The sequence below is a fragment of the Fopius arisanus genome, unplaced genomic scaffold (genome assembly GCF_000806365.1).
Source record: "Fopius arisanus strain USDA-PBARC FA_bdor unplaced genomic scaffold, ASM80636v1 scaffold00031, whole genome shotgun sequence".
NCBI lineage: Eukaryota > Metazoa > Arthropoda > Insecta > Hymenoptera > Braconidae > Fopius > Fopius arisanus.
The window spans coordinates 103,440-128,750 of NW_011887770.1; the positions used below are offsets into that span (position 1 = coordinate 103,440).

The window sequence follows — 25,311 nt, forward strand, 5'->3', positions numbered from 1 at the left end:
TTGTTTTATTTTTGATAAATAATTGAAGTCAATAGACTTGTTTTCAATAATTTTAATAGTTTAGTGTTTTTTTAACAGTTAATAAATTAATTGTTACTGTTAGTTCAAGTCTTTTTATTCTCTTTTATTTAAATTAAATATCGAAAATTAATATTTCGATAAAATTATCCTAATCGTCAAAATAATTTCAATAAAAATTTCGTTATGTCATTTATTTTTTCGGTAATAATTGTTGCGGATTAAAGCGATTATGATTGTTTTAAAAAATTGTTGATGGTATTTTTATTACCTCATGAGGTGATAAATTGTTATTACCAGAGACTAAATCACGCAGGAAGTGATCAACACTTGCTTCTTCCACCGAATACCAAAATAAATTATAATAAGTTATTATTTTTATCGTGTTCATGACACAATTGCGTCGAATTACTTCTTTCCTCTCTACAATTGCTGTTTGAATGAAATTTCAAGAAATCTCCCTCCACCCCAACCGGAAACCCGTCACTTACCCACCGAATCTATTAATTATTATTTACCTGGGGCTGATTGACACGTGGAACCTAGAAATAAAATTCATAAATCAGAATTCATCCACCAAAAAATAACAACAAACAAAATCATTAATTTTATTTTACGTAACGGCATCATTATATTTACGATGGCGTGCATCCGGTGGAGAAATCGTTTGAATTAATTTATAAAATATTGATTTTGACTGAAATATTATTTACGATGAGTGGAATCTATTTTAGAATATTTATTTTCATTCCAAAAATATGAAAACAAGAAGAACAAACAAACAGGTGCATAAATTAATGACAGGATGACCTTGTCGTATAATTGGGGGTATTTATTGGTGATTATTTCGGGAATTATTTCGGGAATTATTTTCTCAATTATTTTGGGAATTATTTGGGATTATAATTATGATTTTTACGTACCTAATAAGGTGAGTAAATAGATTAGAGTGAGGACAGTCTCTCCTGGCATCCTTCCACGTTGAAGTACGACGAGGACTGCGCCAACTTCTCTACAATCCAACCTATATATTTACAACACTTTACCGTACAGACATTAATAATTAAACTACTCGTGTGTACTCCTCTTATCACATTTTCCCTCTTCATTTTTACTAGTTGTCAATTCACGCTGACGTCCATTATTATCACACATACCGATAATTTCCCTCCTGAGAAAATAAATTACTTCAATATTAACTATTAACAATATCAAACTCATTTATTTAATTAACGTAGCACGAGAATATTCACTAGTCAACGGCTAGTGTTGAAAAACGAAAAAAAAAATTTGCAACACCAAGAGAAATTTATTGAATTTAATTCAATATTTATATTTGCAATATAAAAATACGAAATTTGCAGAGATATATTGCAATTGTTATAATTTGTTATAAATAAAATTGAAGGGATTTTTTCTAATAGAATCTGTAATTGTGGATTTTTCGTCAATTTTCCGTGAAGAGACAATTTGTTAATTGTATAAATAGTAATTAGTGATTTTGAAATTTTATTTCAGTCGGAAGCGCGTTATTTGAAAAAGTGGTTTGCGCATAGTTGGGGATATGGGGGACGTAAGGAGATCGTTGAACCAGGAAAAATAAAAGGGAAAAAGGAATTACGACCTGTTTTCCCGGCCTCGAGTTAATCTCATAGAAGTGACTCAGTAACTGGAATACGGAAGTACTTCATTCCACTATGTTCGACATATTCTTGTTTTTCATTATTAGTAAGACGCCGAAGGTCAGCATTATTACCGGTTTGTGGTTACTGGGAAATCTTGAATTATCGACTCTTGCGGCTTTGCGGTTTTATATTTTCCCGCGTGTATCTCATTTACACGATATTTTTCGCATTGTCGTCACGATTTTTCCCTTGGATTCAATTATTTTAATAATATCCTCAAGCATCGGAATCATTACGATACAATACGGAATATTTCCACTCTTTTATTTGAATCGCATTGGAATTTTATTTACCGACTGTACGAAAGGCAGAGAATTCCGGAATTTTTTAATTGAAAAATCTATTCAGTCCGCGAATTAATTGAAAATTAATTGAAAATCTCTTTTATTATATATTTAATTTAAATTTATTATATTTCCCTCCAATTTTACGCACTCAATTATCCAATTTAATTAAGCGATTGTTTTTTTCATTTCTCCCTTTTCGGGGTTTTGGATTTCCATTACTTCTCTATTTTAATTCAATCAATAAAAAAAATGTTTCATCCTCTTCCTTTTGTCAACGTTTGTTTATTTTATTTCATAATTAAATGATATTCCTAAAACCTTTAATTCCCATTTTTTTCAACTAGTGATATTGTAATATGTAATTCAATTAAAAATTGAATTCCAAAATTGAATTCAAGATGTATCGAAAGAGAATACTCACAGGTAAATACTTCTGGAATAATTGATTAATGATTGCCTCGTTATGAATGAATTATTATTTGAGATCTGGAATGTGTGGACCGTTTGACGCACGAAACAAAGCTATCACTGAACTCTCTAGGTCGTTGTTGATTGACTCTATCTAGGCAGCTGGGAAAAGAGTGAGGGAAACTGAAAGCTTCCATTCTTATCACCAGTCTTTGCCCCTGGGTGTGTGACCCCAGGGGTCAATCGCAGCAGGAGAAAAATTCATTACTCCATCCTAATTATCATTTCCTCCTTAAATCATTTCCCAAATAAAACGCACTTTTATTATTTATAAAAGATTCCTCCAGGATTGTCACATAAATGCCTGATTACACCGCACGTATGTCTCACGTAATTAATTACTTAATATTAATTATTTTATCAATTAATTACTCGTGAATGGGTACATGTTTTTTTTGTTCCTTTTTTCTTTTATTTTTTTTATATATGAAGTTAAGTAATTTAGTCTCTGCTAATAAAAAAAAAATGGAAACCGTTTATTTCTCAGTCCGTTTCCGATTTTTTCCCGGGAATTTTTTCGGGATTCCCCGAAATAAGTGATTAGCGGATGAAACATTTCGATACCAAACTTTCCAAGAAAGTTTTTTCCACTGCAGCCCCGATCATAACCGCAGGATTCATAACCGCAGGATCCAATTAATTTAAACCCATTAATCCCTCCGAAATTTCCCTTATCAGTCTCACACCCCCAAAAATAATGACCCCCCCACCGAACCATTCGTAGATCCAGCCATATTTATCGCTGTTGTTTGGTAGGTTGTTGCAGCAATAACGGTAATGGCCGGCCACTTGGTGCCCTCCCATCCCCCCCTCGGACGATTTATCCTCTGGTAATTACACCCCGTAATAATTAATGCCGTCGTGCATTGTACTAATTATCATCAGTGGAAAAACCTTTTAAGAAATGAAAGAACAGTTTTCAAATAAAACAAAAGCTCCAGAGCTGTTTTGTCAAGTTTTTCTCTTTTTTTCCAAAAAATAAAAAATCCAAAACCCCCCTTTTTTTTTTACACTTTCTTCCATTCCTCCCCCTTGCCACGAGAATGAATGAAAGGTCCAGATGGGGGTGCACTTGTTTGAGTATCTGGACGTGCATACATATCCGGACGCAGTAGTCAAGCGGGAAATTAAAAAGAAATAAAGAATGTTAACGAGACGAGATGCTGAAGACTGTGTTTGGGTTTTTGAGTGGATGAGAGCAGGGGGCGTGGGGGGGTGGCTTCAACGACATTCAGTCTCGGGCCAAGCAGCTATCCATCAGGGTGCTTTTGTCGCCCTAATGAGAGCTTTAATTATTCAGGGAGAAAGTAGGAGACCCTATATTTCTGTTGCGCGGGCTTTCCACCGCGTCCTCCGCCATCTTGCATGGTGATGCTCTTGATGCTCTTCAGCCTCAGCTCTTTCTACTCCTGGTGAGTGAAACCACCTTCATGCTTGATGATTACTCAGTATGGAAGCTGACAAGTTGAATTGAACCTTAAAAAGGTGAGCTTTTGTGCTCGATTCTCTGGATGAAAAGATTTCGAGGTTAAAGGTATGAAGAGGCTGGTGGGGATGATGAGGAGTTTATTTTTGACGTACCGTAGGGAAAATATTGTGGCATTTGGTAAAGGAATTGGATTTTACAAACCAAACACTTGGTATCAACCTATATATCGATATTGAATCTATTCACAGGTATGATTTTGGGGTTACGTCTTGATAGCTGCAGCCGCTCTCGTTCCACGGTACGTCATCCTGTCGAAGATGTCCGAATTATGACGAATTGTCTCGAGTAAGTGCATTAGCGAATATCAATATATCATAATAATGATATAGACGTATAATTAATCTACATTTCGCATAATAAATCGTCTTATCGATATTTCTGTCGCATCACATGGCGATATTGTAATAATTTTGTGGTTAGGACTTCTAGGTATCATGCAGATTGAAAGGGGCTGATTTATAATTGATGGAATGAAGGAATTAAGATGGGGTTTATTAATTAAGTGAAGTTGAGAATCAATATGAAAGTGGGGATAATGTCAAGATGTCTGTAGATCAATTATACAATAAGTGATGATGCATTTATCAGTAGCTGGAATTTAATATCGGATTTAATGTGTACCGAACTACTTATAGCTCTTGTATTTTCAAATTTGGGAGGGGGTATTAATCCCGCATTCTTTACACCTGCAAATATCACCTGATGGGATAAATAACGTATGGAAAATCGTCATTGGCTCGGCCCCTACCCCCTATCTTCAGTTACTCAACACGAGGGTAGGTCGGGCTATCATAATATAGATTAGCTCGTATGGCTCTACCCCTGTGTCAGCCCGGATCTGGCTCATAGCCTCGAGTGCTTCGGATTTACTATTCATACAAGCGACAATTAGATAGGCATTACTCCGCTATGTATATGGAGGGGTGAGTAGCTGTGCACATGCACTTACACTTACATCAGAATGAAACTCCACTACCTAAGTCTGTTACATAGTGGTTACTACTACTAGTAAAACAGTTACCAACGACGCAAGTCTCGTTGATGCTTGAGAGGGTGGGGGGGATGAGGGGGGGCTTGAGTCAACCCCTAAGCCAGTGTAAACACGTTTTAATAGAGATTCGCTCGAGCGGTTATAATAGCCTTGCGGATGTAGCGACTCTGGGTCTTTTACTAAGCCAAACCTTCACTCTTGTTTGTTTTCTTTTTTCTTCACATTTTTACCAAAGAGACACCAATATGGATGGTGCATGTCTTTGACATTTCACAGATCTACTATTCTGGAAAATAGAAAACAATCACGGAACATTTTGTGTCACTCGTTTATTTTGGTAAGGCGTCATTTAATGTAATTATACATTTTTTTAATTAATTAAATATCAGGATATAATAGATAATATATATTTAATTCAATTCGATTTAATTGAAATTTAATAGTTAGTGTATCTTTTTAGTATTTGGTTATTCATCTTAACATGACGATTTCATGATGTTTGTTGTTTTAATGGGAAAAGTGAAAACTAGAAATTTTTTTTTAACCGAAACAAATTTTTCATTTTTTTGTTTAAAAACAATTCCATGATTTTTTTTCTTTCATGATACACCATAAAGTACGCGCGCGGTAATTGTAGTTCTGGGAAATTCTAATCGGCGGGGTTGATATATCCCCTGGTTTAATGGTTAAGGAGGGAATCGAGAAGTGGATGGCCATGGCTATTTACTGGCGGACCGCCCCCTCTTCACCGACAGAAGCTGCCAAATATCCGCCATTGTGATGATAATGCTCTGGTACTCGTGATAGGCCATCAGCAGTCCGAATGATAAAATCATTCCAAGACAAATTAATCATTCGTTCTGAGGAATATTTCAGAGGGACTGCTTCCCGAGTTGGTAGTCTACTCAGCTGATCAGGATCTATATTGGCTTTGGAGCCTTTAGGCTTAATCCTGTTCAGTCAGGTTTGCTACAGGGTACTTGAAATCAGGTATATTACTTGGAGTAAGCCTGACAGGATCAGGTTCCTGATAAGGTGCGGATCAGATATCCCTGAATCGGAAGATTTTATCAGTCACTGATCAGACAATTCGGATCATTCGGATCATCAGACAAGCAATCATTAAAGAACTGATCCAAAAATCAGGATCAGGACCCACTCATCTCTACCAAGGAAAACCCTCACCTTAAGGTGCAAACCTCAGATCAGGCACAATGAACCCAAGGAATTTAAAATTCCACGCGAAAATGACACCAGCGGGAATCGAACTCACGATCTTCCGCACGCCAGTCTGACGCCTCAGTCACTCGCCCATTACGACCTGATGCCAGGCTATTATAAAATCGGTGATTTATACCGGAGATCGATAGATGACACGTGCGATCTTCGATATCACTCGAGATAATCGAACAAAGAGACTGCTGTCACCGACTCCGGGAAGGGCGCCGTTACTTGACTCCTGGGCTGGACATCCGGTCTTAATTCCAGCCGATAAATCACGAGGACCATTAGGAAAACATAAAAACAATGAGTCCATAAGTTGTGATATGTAATGAATAGCGGACGAGGGGAAGATGTTTAATGGTGTTTATTGATTGGTCAATGGCAGGATTATTCCAAATTAATGGAGGCAACCGATTTTCTCATTGTCTCGGCCTGTTACCTCTGAGCTGTGGGAGGGCTCTTGAGTAAAAACATTCAGTGGACTGTGTGATCGTAGCGTGTGTCGACGAAACAATATAGACATGGAGATGTGAAACCCCACGAGGAACGTAGGCGTCGCGTGGCAGCAGTGTTGGGTGACAGCATTGCCACACGCCGTGCACACCCCATAATACACCGGAGTGAGAATGGGAATATTGTACGGGTGGCACGCGTTCATCAACCATTCGGGTACAACCCCCTCGATCTAATGGAATTGTTGATTGAAGAGGTTCGCATGAAACCCACCTGAGACACCGGTCAATGCATTTTTCTTAAATTACCACATAATTGGGTTTAATAATTAACTTCTTGAATCAACATATTTATCGATTTTTTAACTACTCTGGATTGAAATCTCATCAATAATATTACCAGTCAAAATATTATAATATAAATATATCCTTTCCCGAGGCTATTAGCTCGAAAAATATAAAATATTAATTCTGGGAATACAAAATGAAGGCAGAATAAATGGCATGTGTTGGAAAAAATGATTAAAATTATTAATCATTAAAAAATGAGAAACAAAAAATGAAGGTAATGGAAGGAGTGACGGGGGAAGTCAAATACTTTAATAAAATAATTTATAATGTTTCTGTGGTTCAGTGGTAGATATAATTTTTATAGAGGTTGCTCAAACAACAGAAAATATAGAATAGTATGAATTTCAATTAATCCCAGTGGTGTATATACTCCCTTGCTCGTGAATCCGTCGTCCACGGGGTGCAGTATTATCGAGATTGGTTCAGCGCTTTGCCAGAGGCTCTCCACCTGAACCCTCTCGTTTCCACCCCCTCTGTTTCTCTATCCCATTCCTCTTTGCACCACCCAATCACACCGCTAGCCGCTAAGTGCGATCCATTAAGCGTAATGGAATGCACCAATTATAACATTTGCTGAATAATTGGCGACCGCTCGGCAGTGCTCCAACCGTATTGAATTGGTACATACTTTGCAAAAAATAGCATTCAGGTAAAATAAAAATGATGGATGAAGGATTTTTTTTTTTTTCGCGTAGTTGAAAATTGCGGATGAGTGAGTTTGGAAAAATGCTCGTGCACGATAACTCGAGAGCGAGAGCAAACATCAAATAAATCACTAAATTTATTCTCGGACAAATATACCTCTCTTGATATATTCGGTGAAAAGCTATAGCTCCAACTCTTCGGCAATATTTTTTTATACTGCCAGTACAATTTTTTGATTTTCGACAATTTTTTATTAACAAAAATAATTGGAATTTAATATTTAACGCTGAATCGTTCTGTTATACAGAGCATGAATGAAAGATTCATCTTCGTCTCGATATAACATTGATCAAACTAGATTAATTATTCAATGGGATTTAAAATTACGCCATTATGACCGGATCATTCAGGTTGGCATCAGTTCTTGGATTGATATTTTGGAGCCGTCGAGGAATGAATAACATTTCTTATCTCCAGTAATTACCGATTTTTTCCGAGTACTGAGAGTATATAATTTATTTTTAGACACTCAGATAAATTCTAAAAAGCCCAGCGCAGCTCTACTATACCTTTAGAGTGGAAAAGTGGATCTGATAATTGAAAATCATTGCGGTCCTGATCCCCTTAGCTCCAGCAGACAGACGATAAATTCACTCCAATCCCTCCAACACTCCACCGGGACAGCGGCAATATTCCCACATCTCTCCAAAAGAAATTCCCACCAAAAACCATTCCATTAGCGTTAACAATAATTCAAGTGAATATTATTCAAGAATAGAAAAAAAAATATAATAATGATTTCTCTTTCTTTGGAGAGCCGCAAAGTGCTCGTTACTTTGTCGTTAATTCAATCAGAACTGGCGACCGGAAGAGGCGACTGCGTCAGACATGACTGAGGAAGAATAAGGAAACGTATTTCCACACGTTCACCCTTTACTCCACCCTCTCCACCCTCAGTGCTTTGACATGCAAATTGTCTGACAATGAATTTCGTAAAACCTTTTACGGTTATAGTGCAAAAAGGATATGAACGAAGAAAAGGGGATGAAGTGAGGGAGAATGGAGGGACAGGAGACGATTGTGGGTTACCACTGTAGAGTGGGTGGAGTCTGATACAAGAGGGAGTCAAGAAAGATTGAGTCAAGTTAAAAGGAGGTGGTGAGGATAGAAGACGAAACGACTGCGAGACGACGTTTTCGTATTAATCACTGTCTGCTGGCATCGACTTTGCCACTACGTCAACCGTCTATTCTCCATTTTCATCCCCTCTTTTGGGTATTTTACTCTTCGACTGGTCCTCTCAATCAATTCATTCGGGTCGTCTCATGCTGCTACACTCAATAGGTCTCAATTCATTAGCGGAATCTTCATTAAAAAAACATTTTTTCCTCTCCTCTCATCTTAATTATATTTTTATCTCGCAGAGAAAATTCGTTCTGAAATTCATTCATCGGAATTAATTGAAATTTATTTGGAAGTTATTGAGATTAATTGAAATTTATTTGAAGTTATTGAAGTTAATTGAAATTTATTTGAAGTTATTGAAGTTAATTGAAATTTATTTGAAAGTTACTGAAATTAATTGAAATTAATTAAACCGAATTTTAGCCAATTGTTTTGTGAAAAGAGATTCACGAAATTATCTGAATTAGCTACCGATTGTTCTTTAACTTTTTAGAAAATTCCGTTCGATTATTTGTCAAGTCACTAATATTTCATTTATCTATTTATGCTTGTTAAAAGATGGAGCAATTTTTAAATACCAATTAATTCTACCCCGGGATTCTCTTTCCATTCATTTAATCCCCCTCATAACGAATAATAATCATTATAATTATTAAAAAACATTTCGTTTCCAAAACCCTTAATCCGACAGCCGACAATTTCCAGATTCAAGACATCAGCGATTCGCCGATAAATTGTTTCAGACATACGCAAATATATTACGAGTTACAAGTCAATGAAGAGTTAAATGTTTGAGGAATGATAATTTCTGGTACAATTGAATTGCAAGTGGAGAACGAAAAGATTGAGTAGTAATGTGAAGCATATCGAAGTACATGTTTAAAAGTCGATGGTCTCTAGCAAAGTGGCCTGGCGCCTGGTTACGTCCCATCTAGAATCTCTCTATAAACTGAAACACTTCAAGGTGAGGTGGAAGGAGAGGGATGAAACAGGAAGAAGCAGAGGAGCTGGTAAGGTTGTAAGACAGACAGAGGTAGGGTAGGGGGATGGAGGGTAGGAGTAAAGCTGGCGAGGTGGCACGGGGGATAAACCATGATGTCGTTGATTAATACGGTTTACCAGTAAGTGTAACGGAGTGTGCAGAACGCTCCTGGCCTCCCCTTCCTTCCTTTCCACCCCTTCCTGCCCCTTCCTCCCCTTTTCTCCTCTTTCCCACCCACCAATTCTCCTCCCTTCCCCCTTCTTCACCCTTCTTCACCCTTCTTCACCGTTCTTCACCCTTCTTCACCCTTCTCCACCCGGTACCTCCTAAAATGCGATTCTCTCCCACCCCGAAGGGGATTCAAGAGGGTTGCCAAGAGAGAGGTATTCAACCCCCACTCAGAAACTAGGGAAAGCCACGTGCCGATCAATGGCGTCTCTCCTCTGATTGGACGAGAAGATGGGCCAACCCCTTCTTGCTGTACCACTCAAACCTACTCCCAGCAAGACCTCCGGTTCTGTGTTTTTTTTCTTTTTGCCAATTTTTTCTTACTCTCTTTTTTTAGGGGTTGGAACGGAGAGGGGAGCTAAGTTCTTTCTTCAGAGAAAGCATTGATTGCCAACAAAACCCCTCACCCGACCTTCTTCCGGTTTCCCTTATTCCCTTTACAATGTTTTACTTTTATTTCAACTTTTTTTTGTCTAGATTTTTTTTCTGGTCCTTCTTCGCTTTTGGGTCTATCTTTTCTAGAGTGATTTCTTATTCTTTACATCTCGATGGCACGCGACAGAATTTGAAACAAGAAATCAGGACTCGATGTAAGAAATAATTTGGAATTGAGGTCAGATTTAAAAATAAATCATAATTATTGCAAAGCATGACTGCATAAGGCCCAGAAAGAAGTTTTTTGGGATGATTAAAGCGATTGAAAAAAGACAGATTAAAAATTTTAAATGATTGAAGATCTTGGATAATTCTCAATCACTTCGGAATGGAATTTGAATCGGAAATTCCTTCAGAGTAATTCCCCCGAGAATTCACCTTTCACAAAACAGAAATCCAACACTCGACTCCAATTCCGATAGTCTCAAAACTTGAAGAACAAAACACCAGACAACTTTCCGATTCACTTTCGCTCTCACCCGGCGTTGTTAAAAGGTTAATAAATCCGAGAGACACTTATCACGAGAACAAATTTATTTAATACAACTACTATTACGTAGAGCTACAATATCATCTAGGTGCATTATTTATAATCTTATGATTTTCAGTTTCTGTGAATCTTTATTGTTTACACTCGCCAATATAGTGACGTTTATCAGACAAAATTATAATACAATTTTCTTGAATTCATGATTTCTGGTAAAATGTGGCAACTAATTTTCACAGATCCCCTAAACTCTTCGTTTACGACGTTCGATTTATCTCAACCCCGTGTCACCACATCAACGCTAAATTGGGATATTCTCTACGACGTCCTTGTTCTTTCAATCACATTTTCCTCATTGTCTACAAAAACCATGATGGTCCTACATTCTCTTATTGATCAGGCACACATAAAAATTTGGTCCTGATTTAATCCTCAACTTCCTTATCCTGTAATAAGATTAAACAAGGAAGTACTTGAACGTTTTTTCTCTAACCAAAACATTGAATAGGTAGTGTCGACGCGCCATAAAATTCCACAACGAATTGACAATCCTGACAGTCAAAATTCTATGAAAAACAAAAAAGAAAAAGAAGAACAATAATGTCCACGTGTTAGTCCGCTCGACCTACAGCCTCTACAAATATTTCATGATAACGAGTAAGAGGCGAATTCACATCACAGTGAAAGCATTTGAATTATTTACGGATCCTCTTTGGTACTGGGTTGAATTTGGTGAACAACGCTTGGCAGATGATGATGTTCGGGCCGTCTCGAGAGGCCAAGTAATGGTGGAAGAAGTGGTAAATGCAGGGGCAGTGGTAGACCACCGGGAAAAGCAGCTAGACCTCCAAGGAGGGCAGTTGCTGTTGAATGCTCTTGTGCCTTTCGTCTCAATTCAGCAAGACTGCTTGTCCTATGGAGATCACCACTTCCAGGTTTGCAGCATCCACAGAGTGAACCCGGCCAACCAGCTGGTGCCCATGACAGCATGTCCTGAAGACTACTAGCTCGATGATCACTCGTTGTCCAGAGACTTGGGCTCGCTGATGTCAGAGATGTTGACGTTGAGCCGATGATTTTGTTGCTAAATAGAGGTGGTGAGAATTGGGCTGCCAAATGGGGTGAGAAGAACAGCGTAGTCGGTGGCTCGACTGGTCTGAAACCGGTGCCTGTCATGCTGCAACATCAATGATCAACCATTAATTCCGTTAATACCGATCTACATTGATTAATTAATTCATCAATTGGTTTTGTTGAATCCTCAAGGTACACCACCATAAAGGGCGGGTTTGAGCCTCTCATTACGACCAATATTAATCTCGAATATTGTTTGATTAATGCTCTTTGCTTAGCGATGTGGAGAAGCTGTGTGAGCGGAGGATTGGCAATCAGGATTGAACCAACTTCTGGATGGAATTTCGTGATGATGGGGTGGAAAAGGGTGGGAAAGCCTCAAGAGGGCGGAGATAAACCCGAGTATCCGAGTAAGTGCGATAATTAACGGCAATTAGATGCACGAAACTATCAGCCAAGCGGGTTTACAAGCCACATGGTTGTAAGATATATACGTATATAGTATTCACATGAGATAGAAATATATGTATTGGTGTGTTACCCCAAGGGGCACTGGATCCGATTACGATACTGCTTAGCTCACGCCTGATATCGCTATTTCCAAACGTTTGCACACCACCACTTGATTTCCAGGTGATTGTCAAACTGTCAAATTGACAAATAGTCGAATTGATTATCAACGTGAACCTAGTAGCCTCTAGGTAGACGGAGCTCAGTGAACGGTCATCACCCATTCGATTTGACCTCTCGTAAAATCAAATGGGAATAAAGGAAATTTCAACAGGAAGAGAGACTATCCTCGGAAGGATGTACTCAGACATTGAAATGGAACATTTTTCAAGGAGGTACCCATGTGTAGCACCCAGCCCAGACTCCGAGAAGCCCCGAGCTCCTCAATTCAAGGGAGGATGAACCCCTTGAACCCCTTCTCCGTCTTACTACTTTCCCCACCATGTGCCTCAAGCAAGACTTCCAGGAGAAATCCTGAATAACTTATGAGGATATATTTACGGTGAGCGGTTTTAAATAAATTACAAACTGGTGGAGACGACCGAGTAAGGAGTACGTCCCGGCAGCCATCCCACCCTTACCCATCTCCTTCCTCATTCTTTTCAAACTTTTACTTTTTCAAATTCATTCCTTCTACCCCTGAGTGAAACCTTCCAACCATTATACTTTTGTTAGCTTTCGTTTTGAGACAAAGGGTACACATTATAAATTATTAGTGAATCAGAGTAAGTGAAGAAATGGGGGAATCCCATCGATTCAGTGATAAGGATCATTGGGATATGATACAATCCCCACCAGATATCGCTGACTTGATCAGGAGAGAGAGAAAACAAAAAAAGGGGTTCAAGTGAAATGGAATGAAAGAGGTCTGTTAAATGGTGTGTGTCGAGCATCCGGAATTGCTCGTTTCATTCGTCGGACAGAGGCGAGCCAAGCGTTTCTCAGCTGGGGCTGGTTGGTTTGTAAATGCCGTGATATTTCCTGAAGACGTAAATACGTAGTGGACTTGAAAGCAATGTACACTTGAGTTGGCGGTCCTCGGATCCTTGGGACCACCAACTGGGTGATATCTAGCGTTTACGGAGGAAGCATTCTATGGTACCCCCCTCTGTGGTTAGTGGCGATTTAAATGTAAAGGACAAGGAACTCTCATTTTCATTTTTCGTTGTAGAACGACGGGGATAAATAGGGTGCAATAGTGTTGCTAACCTCTCAGTGGGCGGAATCAGACTACCACCAGCTGTGCTGACAGGCAGTGGCGCCCTCGGAGGCGTTGGCGACGGCGTCCCTGTACCACCGATTGATGGTTGACTCTGGGACTGCTGTGGACGGGGACTCACTGAGGCTGATGTTGTACTCGGACTTCTTGACCCAGTGCCCACTTCTTGACCGTTGTCCTCACCCTCGGCACTACCCACCTCTGTGTCGTGGTGATTCGTCGGAGAGGGACCGCTCGATGATGATGGCGGCAAACCTTCTAGGGTACCCGATGGTCCGCTACTACCGTCACGTTTTCTTTGCTCTTCTTTCAACCGCTCGCTTTTACGCCATTTCGCTCGACGATTTTGAAACCATACCTGAAAGTCAATCATTATTTATGAATCCATTGATGAATACAAGAATTTATTTATTAAAATCAGATGATAAACAAAAGGTATTAAACTAGCAGGAGAAAGAGATCGATATTATTATCCCGTAAAATCACTTCAGAGCACTTTGGAAGAATGAAAATAATAAATAAATTATAGAACAAAATTAATCCTAAAAATCTACCGGTTGAACACCGAACTTTCATGGAAGTAATGATCAAGTCTCAAATGTCTTTTTACGACTGAAAGAAAGGGTTTTGATGTGATAATTGGATACTGGGCTTGTCACTAACAAGTGAGAGGTGCGACCGAGTGTCAAGTGAGAAAAAAGGGACATACACGATGTAACGGGTGTGGCGCATGTTCAACGAGCCAACACAACCGACCAGCACCAGCCCCGAGTGCTTTTTTTTTTATCACTTCTGCTTTTTTCCCCGCACGAAAAGTGTGTCTCGAGTCGCACTAATGAGACTAACTTGACATAATGCCAGGGATAGGATTTAATCGCGGCCTCTACCGCGAGCATCAAGAAGACGAAAGGCAAATAACAATATTTACGATATCATTTTGAATTTTTCCGCGTCAAAGAGGTTTTTGTAATGTTCGTCGCAAAATGGTGGGACTGTTTTTTAATATAATAAATGCACGGGCGGATGCTCTGCGATATGGACGGGAGTTAAAGTGGGAAAAGAACGACTTGTGGGGTGCCAGGAGGCATAATAATATTCTAAGGGTTTTCCCGGCGCGTAATAGCCAGGAACAAAGCCGCATTGCCTGCCGCTCGGGGATTCCCCTTGAGTATCCTCCATCTATCTTCAACTTGAAAATTAACGACATTCCATTTTTATCAATACGAGACCGAACGCGCCCTGTAATTATCATAAAAATCATAAAATCATGATTGAAAAGTTTATCACTAAATAAGTTCTTCAAATTAACCGCCTCAGATGACTCAACCAATGAGGAATGAGTGTGACAGACTTTCGAGATATCGATAGTCTCGATGTTTCTCATTTTAGAACAGGATGAACTTAGCCTCAAGCTGAGAAATCAAATGAACACACTCGTCCCACAATTATTTAAATTCCGTCTTTATCATTATAAAAACAGATGAATTGATCAATTAATTCATCCACAAAACTCAATTAAAGTCTGAACAGTTATTTAAATAGTTCCTAATTATGAGCCTTCCTCAATAATGCCCATTATTCTGATAAATTACAATCAATAACTCGATGACAGAAAATTCTTCCGCGACAGTTTGTAGAATTGCCTGATTCTGATTGCAGTAAAATGTGATATGGGATCGTCACCCTTGAACGTGCCCTCTCGACAATCCTTCCACTTATGATTGAAGTGTATATAAGGTAGACAAATGAGAGAAAAGGATGATAGACAGAGATGGAATGATGGTAAAGTGGAGGAGGTACTACATAAACGCTCCTATTTGTTCATTATTCCAGATTCCCTTTGTTTCTTCGTAATGAAACAATGAGTCTGCGCCGTAATTGCGTCATACTCGAGGAAGCCCCTCTTTTCCTGGTAGTTCACTCGAGTTCTCCCTCGCTTTTTACTTCTCCCGTTTATTTTTTTTTTCATTGGTATTGTTCCCTAGCCACAGGTGAAAGACAATCAGTGAGATAGGAATACGAATATCCTGACGGCCATAACAGCTTTGGGCAATGGTATTTATATTTTTAATATGCATTTTTGGTATTACCATTTTCTGAAGTTAAATGAGAATTAATTATACAACTGAGAACTGTAATCCCTGAGATTACCGGCTCATGGTACAGATTACGTCACTTTTTCAGGTTAAACACGTGAGAGAGAATTGCACGCAGTTAGGATGATCCCTCACCTGGACTCTCGCCTCTGTCAGGTTTATCTTCATCGCCAGGTCTTCACGTGTGAAAACATCGGGATAGTGGGTCTGAGCAAATGCTGATTCAAGTTCTTCTAGCTGTTGGAGGGTAAATGTTGTGCGATTTCTTCTCTGCTTTCTCCGGACGAATGAGTCCTCACCGACTCCGTGGAGGGCTGGATGATACGCCGAATAGCTGGTATCTGGATAAATAAAAAAAAATGATAATGTTTAGTGATATGTCCAGCGCAAATAATTGGAAAATCCAGCAATTTCCTCCGTGCTAGCTCTCATTACTCCATTTCCTCATTATCAACTTCCTCTTTCCCTCGGCATTCAGAAAATCTGGGGAATCCCCTGAACCTTATTATCCATCTCCCCCTATGAATATCAAACACAAATTGATGTGTAGGTTTAAGCGGCTAGATTCAAACGTTAAATCGTAAAATTCAATCACTCGAAAACAAGTGCATTAATTAATCAGTGCTCAATGTGAGTGTAGGGAATTAGTGGGAGGGAGATGGAACTAGTGCATAATGCAAAAACCCTTTACCTCCATTAATACAGAACGCATTATTTAATGAGTAAAATATGTTTCGAATGGAAATCTGTCATCACGATGTAATGAGTCAATAATTATGATCAATTTATGGGGATAACTGATGATATTCATCTGCAATCATCACCTTGATGATGATTGTGAATAAATAGTGAATAGTATCAGCTAATCTGATTAACAGCCACGGCGGGCAATATTTTTAGTAATAATTTCTATGTCTGTTGTAAATTGAAAAAAAAATTCCTGGTGAGAATATCAAAAAGATGTTAGAATCATTGAATTATCGGTGAAAATATCGTAATGAAAAAATTGAATTTTTAAAAATAATCAATAATGTTTATCCCAAAAGGATGACAATCGCATATAATAATTTTTTGTTAAATTAATTGATTTCGTTTTCAATAATTAATTTTCCTGTTTTTCCCATTTTCAATTTACAAGTGAATTATTATTACTATAAATATAATATTGCCTCAAAATAATTATTTTCGTTCTCAATAATTAATTTCCCAGTTTTTCTTTTATTATAAATATTTTTTATATTTATTTATATTTTATATTTTATTATTATAAGATTATAAATCTACCACGTGTTAACAACAAATAATATCGACATTATATAATAATAATTGTAATAATTATTTGCGTTCTGAACGAAGAACTTCACAATTTTCTCGATTTTTCAATTGATTGGTAAACAACTATTATAAAAACGGTAATTTCTAAAATATACATCTCTCCTCCTAGCACCCTGATTTAAAAAATCGAATGATTCTTATAGAATTATTATAAATCAACTCCTGAATGCGTCTGACGATTTTCGGGTTGTGAATCTGGTAGCGCTCGATAGCGTGACACGATGTTTGATTTTCAATGTTTCTGATTCAGTAATGGGATACTAATTGGCCGAGATCACCTCGACAAGGATAAATCGAGTCTTGTAAACCCCCTCTGTACACTGAGTATTGCATGGGAAACTGGTAAAGCCAGAGGTAGTGGCTTTGAAAGCTGGGTGGTATAAAGCAAACTAGGCGAGATGGAAAGGGGTTGGGTGAGTGAGTGAGACAAGGGGTAATGGAATGAGAGGGAATAAGTGGGTGGGGGGGAGGGAGGTGGGTGGGTTTGAACATGGTTGCCTGTAAAGCGCACCAAGCGTTCATCAATGATTCAGAGCAATCAGCGCAATTAATTACCACGGCACTAAGCCCGCAGGATCAGCGGGAATTAAAATGGTGGACGAAAAAAAAAAAAAAATGTTCGAGGGACCAAAAAAAACATGGAAAATTAATTTCCTAAACCGATGGAAATTTTATGAGTGGATTTTTTCATTGGAAATTCAATTTCTCATCCACCGCTCGTTTTTCAATACCTCAATTCCCTCTGGAATTTTGGTGGACAATTATTTTCATGATAAGCCAGATCTTACGGTGGGGTAAATAAATTTTCCATTTCTCTATCCAACTCCCGCAAAACTGAAATCCACTCAAGATTTTAGATTAGAGTTTGGTAGCAAAGCCAAGGACCATCCCCATACCTTCTCATCGAGTGTAGGAGGAAAAACCCGGCCAGGACTTGATCCAATTTATTAAGAAAAAGGTGGAAGGGAAACTCGAGAATCCAGAGAGAGAGGGAGAGAGTGAGTTTGTGAGATATACCGTGAATTCGATTGCCAAGAAGTACGATAGCACGGGATTTCGTTACTCGATCATCCCAGATAAATAAAAATAAATTTGACATAAAGTTTTTTTCCAGGCCAGCCATCTCCATCAGCATCACGGCGCTGGTTATTTTCCTCGTGTGTTTTCCTCATGTATTTTTCTCATGTATTTTTTTCATGTGATTTTCCCGAGCAAAGCTGCGCCGAGAAAAAAATATTGAGGTGAGGATTCACCAGAAGAAATTGTTCTCAGTCCACAAGGAATAAAATGAGAGGGATAAACCCGAGGTTAGTTGGAGTACGTGCTCTCGATGATGTACTTCACCCTTTGAGTTGACAAGTTGTTGTTGAATATTTGACATGTACATGGTAACATGTGGTGGTAACAGGCAGGGTAGGTATGCTATTGAGAATAATACTGATCCTTACGTGTTTGATTATCAGGGCGAATTGATGAGCTTGCAGAGTTGCTGGTGGAAAAACTACACGTAACTGGAGCCAAATCTAATGACACCCGGACCGTCACTAATGACTCTAACGAGGTAGTTAGATGTTGTAGACGAAGCCGTTGGCTGGTGGAAGTGGTGGAGGTGGTGGAGGTGGTGGAGGTAGTGGAGGTGGTGGAAGCGGTGGAAGCGGTGGAAGCGGTGGAAGCGGTGGAAGCGGTGGAAGAGATGGGAGAGATGGAAGAGATGGAAGAGATGGAAGAGATGGAAGAGATGGAAGAGATGGAAGAGATGGAAGAGATGGAAGACGAGGAAGACGAGGAAGACGAGGAAGACGAGGAAGAGGAAATTTAGACAGTATATGAGTGTATGAGTATATAAAGTACATGATTGTGTGAATGCATGAGTCGGGGGTCCAGTGGTAGGTTCTCTGGACCGTGGGCCGAGTGAACCCACTTACCGACTTATCACGTAGTTACCTAATCTGTTTATCCCGGTGGGGAGGAATCAGACGACGAGGGGGAGACTCTTCTCTCGGGGGGCACCACAGGGGGCTTTATCCACTATCAACACCCCAACTATGACAACTGGTTGTCTAGTTCATTTGGCAATAATGGATACTGACAAAATTGAGTTACGACACTCGAAAAAGATATTAGTTTATCCGATCACTAGAATTCTGACTGCATCTCCAGGGCTCCAGATGAGCTTCAAAGGGAATTTCATAATGACTTGTCATTTACCTAATAATTCCCATGGGCCAGCCGAAACTCTTCAATTACGAGCTCATCAACAAATTATTGCAAATATTATTGCAGGCTTTTTATTTTTCATTTTCGTTAATTCGCGAGTCAATTTTTCATGGACATGAATACATTATACGTTCGATATAACATCCACCCGGGAAAAAATTCAAAGGCCAGCGATCTTTCTCTCTCTCTCTCTCACTCTCTCTCCCTCTTCCTCTCTTGTAATATATATATCGTACGTGGCCATCAAATTTATAACTCGTTTTACGTTTTTCAATTTTCCCGGGCGGCCTCTCCTCTCTCACCCTCGGCTAGCGCAACATGCGTCACGTTGAATTTTCAACCCAACGGTTTCGGCATGAACCGCTTGAACCATTCAGTACCCCCTCCTGTCAATATTTTATTCAAACCGTACATTTCTTAAAATCATATACCGAAAATTGGTACACCGTGTGCATTGTAAAAATTGAAAAATTCAGAATGATGATCGATCAGTTACAAAGGGGAGTCCCATCTTGCAGCCCCACTGTATCCTGAATTATTAATCATCATGCCAGGAAATGGCACTTGTGATAAATTATGCGATTATCTGTGGCAAAATATGACACGGTTAGTCAAATTGGTTTAACAGTACTTCACAACTTGATACTTGTGTCATGATATCAAGTACAAAGGGTACTCTGAAGATTGTTGAATTTATTTGACCAATTGTTTATCACTGGACAATGAATTATACAAAAGAGAATAAATCATTGAATTCCACCAGTCTAATCGTTTCCAAGGGATCCCATTAGTTCTCACCTCCAACAATATTGAATTTCTGTTTAAGTTAAAATAATACGAGTCAAAAATTAAATCGCCCATTAAATACCATGAATTCCTGTCATTAACGAACTCGGTAATGAGCTAACGAGCCCAGTGCAATCTCGGTTTTATCAAAAATCATGTCACACTCGCCTCGATTCGCATTACAAAATATTCTCATAACTTCTTCACAGTTGCATTATTCCCTGACATTATTGTATCACTTGATGACACTATCTGATAATCTGGGCGACAACGCAAGATACGAAGAGATGTTTATCCGATGCTATTGGTTATTCAACTGCAGCGTCAACGGAGCGTAGCACACGGATAACCACGGAAGGACCCAAGTTGAGTTAGTCAAAGTGTCTAGATCAACGGCAAAAGCTCAAGTGATTTTCGGGCGGCCTGGACAACCGGTAAATTCGCTTTTCCAGTTGATTTGTAAATAGAAAAGTTTGGTACATAAAAAAGTTGAGAGAGATACTTACATGGATGAGTTGGTGCAAAGGTGTACTCCAAGGTGGGTGGAAGTCGGGGGGCCGGGAGTCCAGGAGGGCAGTGATAGCAGAACATACTGCTAGCCCTAGCTGCGACACTTGGGGCACTTCCCGGCCCCCCACCTGGTGATCCAGCACCCGCCACCGGTGTCGTTGATTGCGGTGACGTTTGATTTAGACTCGGCAGGTGGTGGTGATTAGATGTCTGATGTGTATGAAGGGATCCAATCTGAAAGGATAAAATGCACAATGTATTGAGCTCCATCGAATTCCCAGTGAAACTCAGGGAGTCTACTTCCACCCCCACAACTCCATTAACGACAGAGGGATTGTAAAGCCGCGTGAATAATTAATACGGTGTATGGCACAAGTTTGCTATACCTCTTACGCAGCCATGGTAAATTTAATAAACCGGCCCGCCAGTGTCTATGTCATTAATTTGTCATTGGAGTTTGTCTCACTTGGTCCATATTTCAAGGTATAACGATACTAGGATGGAGACTGTCATATTCTAAAGGGATTATCATATTCTGAATGCTGTGGATTGGTGTTTATCGTTTGGAAGCTAGTACGAGGGTGAGTTCTTCTCGATGAGGTAATTTTTTACTTTATTTTTATGGTCTATGTGTGTTGGTGGGACTTTCTCCTCGTCTTTTGCCTATTGGCTGCATGAAAATCTCTCTCACTTGCACTGATATGGGCTGCGGGTACTCGTTATGTATACGGAGAGGGACAAATTGAATTTTAGATCATGGCGTGCCTCGGCGAGGCGTCCAGGGACGTACCCGGGAGATACGAACCCAACCGAGATGATACTAATTGAAATTTGAAATTGATATTAGCGGATTATTATCCCTGGTATGTCTCTCTCTGTCTTTCGTTTGGTGGTTGTGATGGTTCAGGTATAGATGTGGTGGAACTCATTTTACCTTGGCTGTCTCACTTCAACGCTCGAGAAAAGTAATTACCGTTGGGCCGCGTGTCGGATATCAAAAGTAATTGCTGGGCGAAACTTAACGAAATTTTGTCAATTTTCGGGACTGAAGGGTGGGCTCTCGATGGGAGTTAACCAGCTCCCTGGTGGTGGGGCTAAATGTCCTGGGGCCTGCAGTCCTTTCAATTATGCACTAGGGATTCACTTTTCCATTGAAGATTCTCACACTTTTGGGAATAAATTCATTCTGATTTTTAATCTGTACCATTTCAATTATTAAGGTCGACCGGTTGTTATTGAAATTGAGATTACCATAATTAATACTAACAAATGTTGCAACTATTGAAAATTATTTTATTACTATCAGATTCATGTCAAATTAAAATCTTCCCAAAATTCATTTTTTTATTATTTAATGTCATAAATTTCCATTCGATGTACATTACAACCGATTATCCCCATTATTTATTACCGAATATTTTATTCATCCCTTCACATCCCTCGAAACATTAAAAAATGATACAATTTTTGCTCGTCCATATTGCCCTAGCATCCCTTAATCCTTTAAATCATTTAAACACAAAGAATTGTTTAAATTTTCAAACATTACCCAGGGATTGGACCGGAGACATGAAAAATTTTTCTTGGGATTAGTCTTATGGTTGTGAAAAATTGGTAGACTCCCTTGACGAAAATCCTCAGTAGACCATGGGGGAGAAAAGATTACGAGACCACAATGCACTGGAGTAAAATACTACGAGGGGGGCTGCCTCGTTGGGTTGTAAGGGGGAGGATGGGGAGGATGGGGAGAAGGGGGTAATGATCGAAGAAGGGGGTGAGTACACAGTTGTAATACAATGTAAATATGGAGGTGGCGCCGTTATGAGTAGCTGCGTGGTTTAACACATGAGGAACATACGCATCGACAGAAGGGATGAAATGTAGCGAGGCTAATCCATCCACTTTCGTCTACTGAGGGGGTAAATCTGGCTTGAGGGCACCCCGTCGTTACAGGGCATGTGTGGCATGTGGTCTGCGGTACCCAACAGTTCATCAATGGATTCGATATACTTTGATGGCTGTTTGCTTATTGACACTCGATTCCAAAACCTGTCTCGCTGAGATTTATCCTTTGTAATCCCTCGTCTCTCAATTTTTTTTTACGTTTTTTTATACGATTTTCATCATTTTCTAATAATTTAATTTAATTTTTTATTTTTTTTCTAACAATTTTATTTTATTTTAATTTTTTTTCTAATAATTTCATTTTATTTTAATTTTTTTTATAATAATTTCATTTTATTTTAATTTTTTTTCTAATAATTTCATTTTATTTTATTTTTTTTTCTAATAATTTCATTTTATTTTATTTTTTTTTCTAATAATATCATTTTATTTTAATTGTTTTTAATAATCGTAAATGTAACCAATTAAATTGGTATTTCATTTTATGTGGATAATCACAGGAAACGCTCGACTCCGAATTGATTTAATCGATTTATTTCAATGATAAATTGTTAATTAAGCATCAGTAAAGTAGATTGATGAGTTTATTCAACGGGGAGGATAACAATAAACAAAATGCAGGTGGATATTTTTAATTCATTGTTTTGAAAATATAAATATGGAAAATTTATTCTGATTTTTTTTGGAACCGGGGGAGAGACTGGATTATCTCATGTAGATCATTTTTTTCTAGCTACTCCACCACTCATGAAAATCATTAATTAAATAAAAAATTGCACTTTACATGTGACACCACGTTCCTTCCATAAATATTTATAAATCAGTATTTTATTTATCCAGTAAATATTCATAAATCCATAATCTCTATATTATCAATATTCTCATTTTCTGATTTCAATGATTTTTTTTATTTAAAAAATTTGTAAGATTCATTTATCGATATTGATTAATACAAAATTAATATAAAAAGAAATCTAAATAAAAAATAAGAGCCGTCTTTCTTTTTCTTTATTTCTCATTAAAGAGAAATTTCGAAGGAATTAATCATAGCCCCAACGGCTTGTGTAACTAGAATAATTCTCGCGTGACAGATTAAATGAAATTCAATTCGAGGCATTTTACTCCAGTTGAAATTCTTAGAATTATATAAATAGTCGGAATGCCCCGCATAGGTTTAAATTAAAAAAATGGCGTTGAGTAGAGAAATCAAGCGCGGGGCAAACATGAAGAAAGCATAAGCATTGCTCACGAAAATTTTATTAAACTGTGTCATCCTACGCATGAGGGTTAACGCGATGCATCAAATTTGTGGCGCTTAATTAATTACCATTGCCTCTGCCAACTAGTTACCATTGGCCTGTCTCGGTACTAGCCAAACTCCATATATGTATTACACACGGATGTACAAGTACTTTACAACCACTTGTATATATACCAGAAAGCGCCGACGCAAACGCCACTTATTGGCCCTGATGAAATCTTCGTTAATCTCAACTAACTGAATTGATTTATATTAATTCATTGTTGGTTTCATTCAGTCACTCAATTCGTCTCACTGACTCATTTCACTTGCGTTTAATTACGGAATTATTTGATCCCGGAATTATTCTATTATTATATGAGAAAAAAAATTGTGTCAGCTGTTTTGCTCTTTGCGGTGATAAAAAATATTAAATCAATCAAACTCGCTAATAAATTAAACCCTCACAGCGAGATTAATCAATAAAATAGTACCATTGATGCTCATGAAGACAAATGAAACAAAAGTGACGATGTAGATGATAAAAAGATTATTTCAAAGCTGGTGGTGAGAGATTCAGGACGCGCGTGATCGGTGCAATGGGCACATAACCCGAACAAACAAAGCCAATTAGGTAATTATCTGTTTTAATTGGAATTCGTGACATATATTCTTGGATATGGGGTGACAAAGCTTGTGGTTACATCTGATTGTCTTATTATTGTTATCATTGTTGTTGGATTATTCCAGAGTGACGTAATTTTTTTTTTATGCGGCACTTTGAAGACAATTATCCAATTAATACCGGAATTACTGGAGTTGTGGATAAAAATCTGTTGATGGGAATTTTATTTTAATTTTAATTTTCGTCAATTATGATGTCTTGATTGCTATCGAATTTTGTTGACATGTTCATTTGTCATTTTGGACAATGGAAAATAGTCTGGAGGAACAAATCATTGGGGATCTGCATAATCAGAGTCATGATGAGGTAGTGGTTCGTATGAGTGTTCTGAGGCTTGTCATATGGCACTTGGGGATTGTCCGGGTGATTCGTTACGATGAAATTTCTACCATTCATCCCCCTGAAAGCCGGAAGCGATTGCCAGCCCTCGCGATGCGTTACGTAAACGCTATTCTAGATGGCTGAGAGCTTTCTAATGATTCGACTCAATGGAATTCAAGTCAGCATCATCAATGCAGTCAAGAGCTTTTGGTGAGTGGGATCAATAAAAATTCACCGGCAAAGAAAATTATTTACGCCAAATATCCATTTGCAGAGAATTATTCGCGTCTCGACTGTCATACACTGAGAGAAATATTCAATAAAAATTACGTGGATTTTCCGTAATTCTGGAGCGAAATGTGGTTGTCGGAAATTTAACGGAACTGTCACATAATTTTTATCTAAAGTCACGGAATTTTTTCGCGGTGTTCCGTCATTTTTATCTGAATTATCGGTAAAAAATAACGATACCGTCACTTAAATTTT

At 38.4% G+C, this 25,311-nt stretch overlaps 1 protein-coding gene across 1 annotated transcript in view; it reads right to left on the minus strand.

The window, feature by feature from the left end:
• Positions 1 to 10,966: 10,966 nt before the first annotated feature.
• The window catches only part of Drgx (Dorsal root ganglia homeobox), a 22,208-nt gene continuing 7,863 nt past the window's right edge, over positions 10,967 to 25,311 (minus strand). The window contains exons 2-5 of the mRNA XM_011303143.1: positions 20,671 to 20,908; positions 15,962 to 16,167; positions 13,721 to 14,088; positions 10,967 to 12,104 (exon numbers count right to left, since the gene is read on the minus strand). Of these exons, the coding sequence (XP_011301445.1) occupies positions 11,627 to 12,104; positions 13,721 to 14,088; positions 15,962 to 16,167; positions 20,671 to 20,755 (1,137 nt within the window). The 5' untranslated portion in view covers positions 20,756 to 20,908 and the 3' untranslated portion in view covers positions 10,967 to 11,626. The remainder of the gene's footprint in view (positions 12,105 to 13,720; positions 14,089 to 15,961; positions 16,168 to 20,670; positions 20,909 to 25,311) is intronic.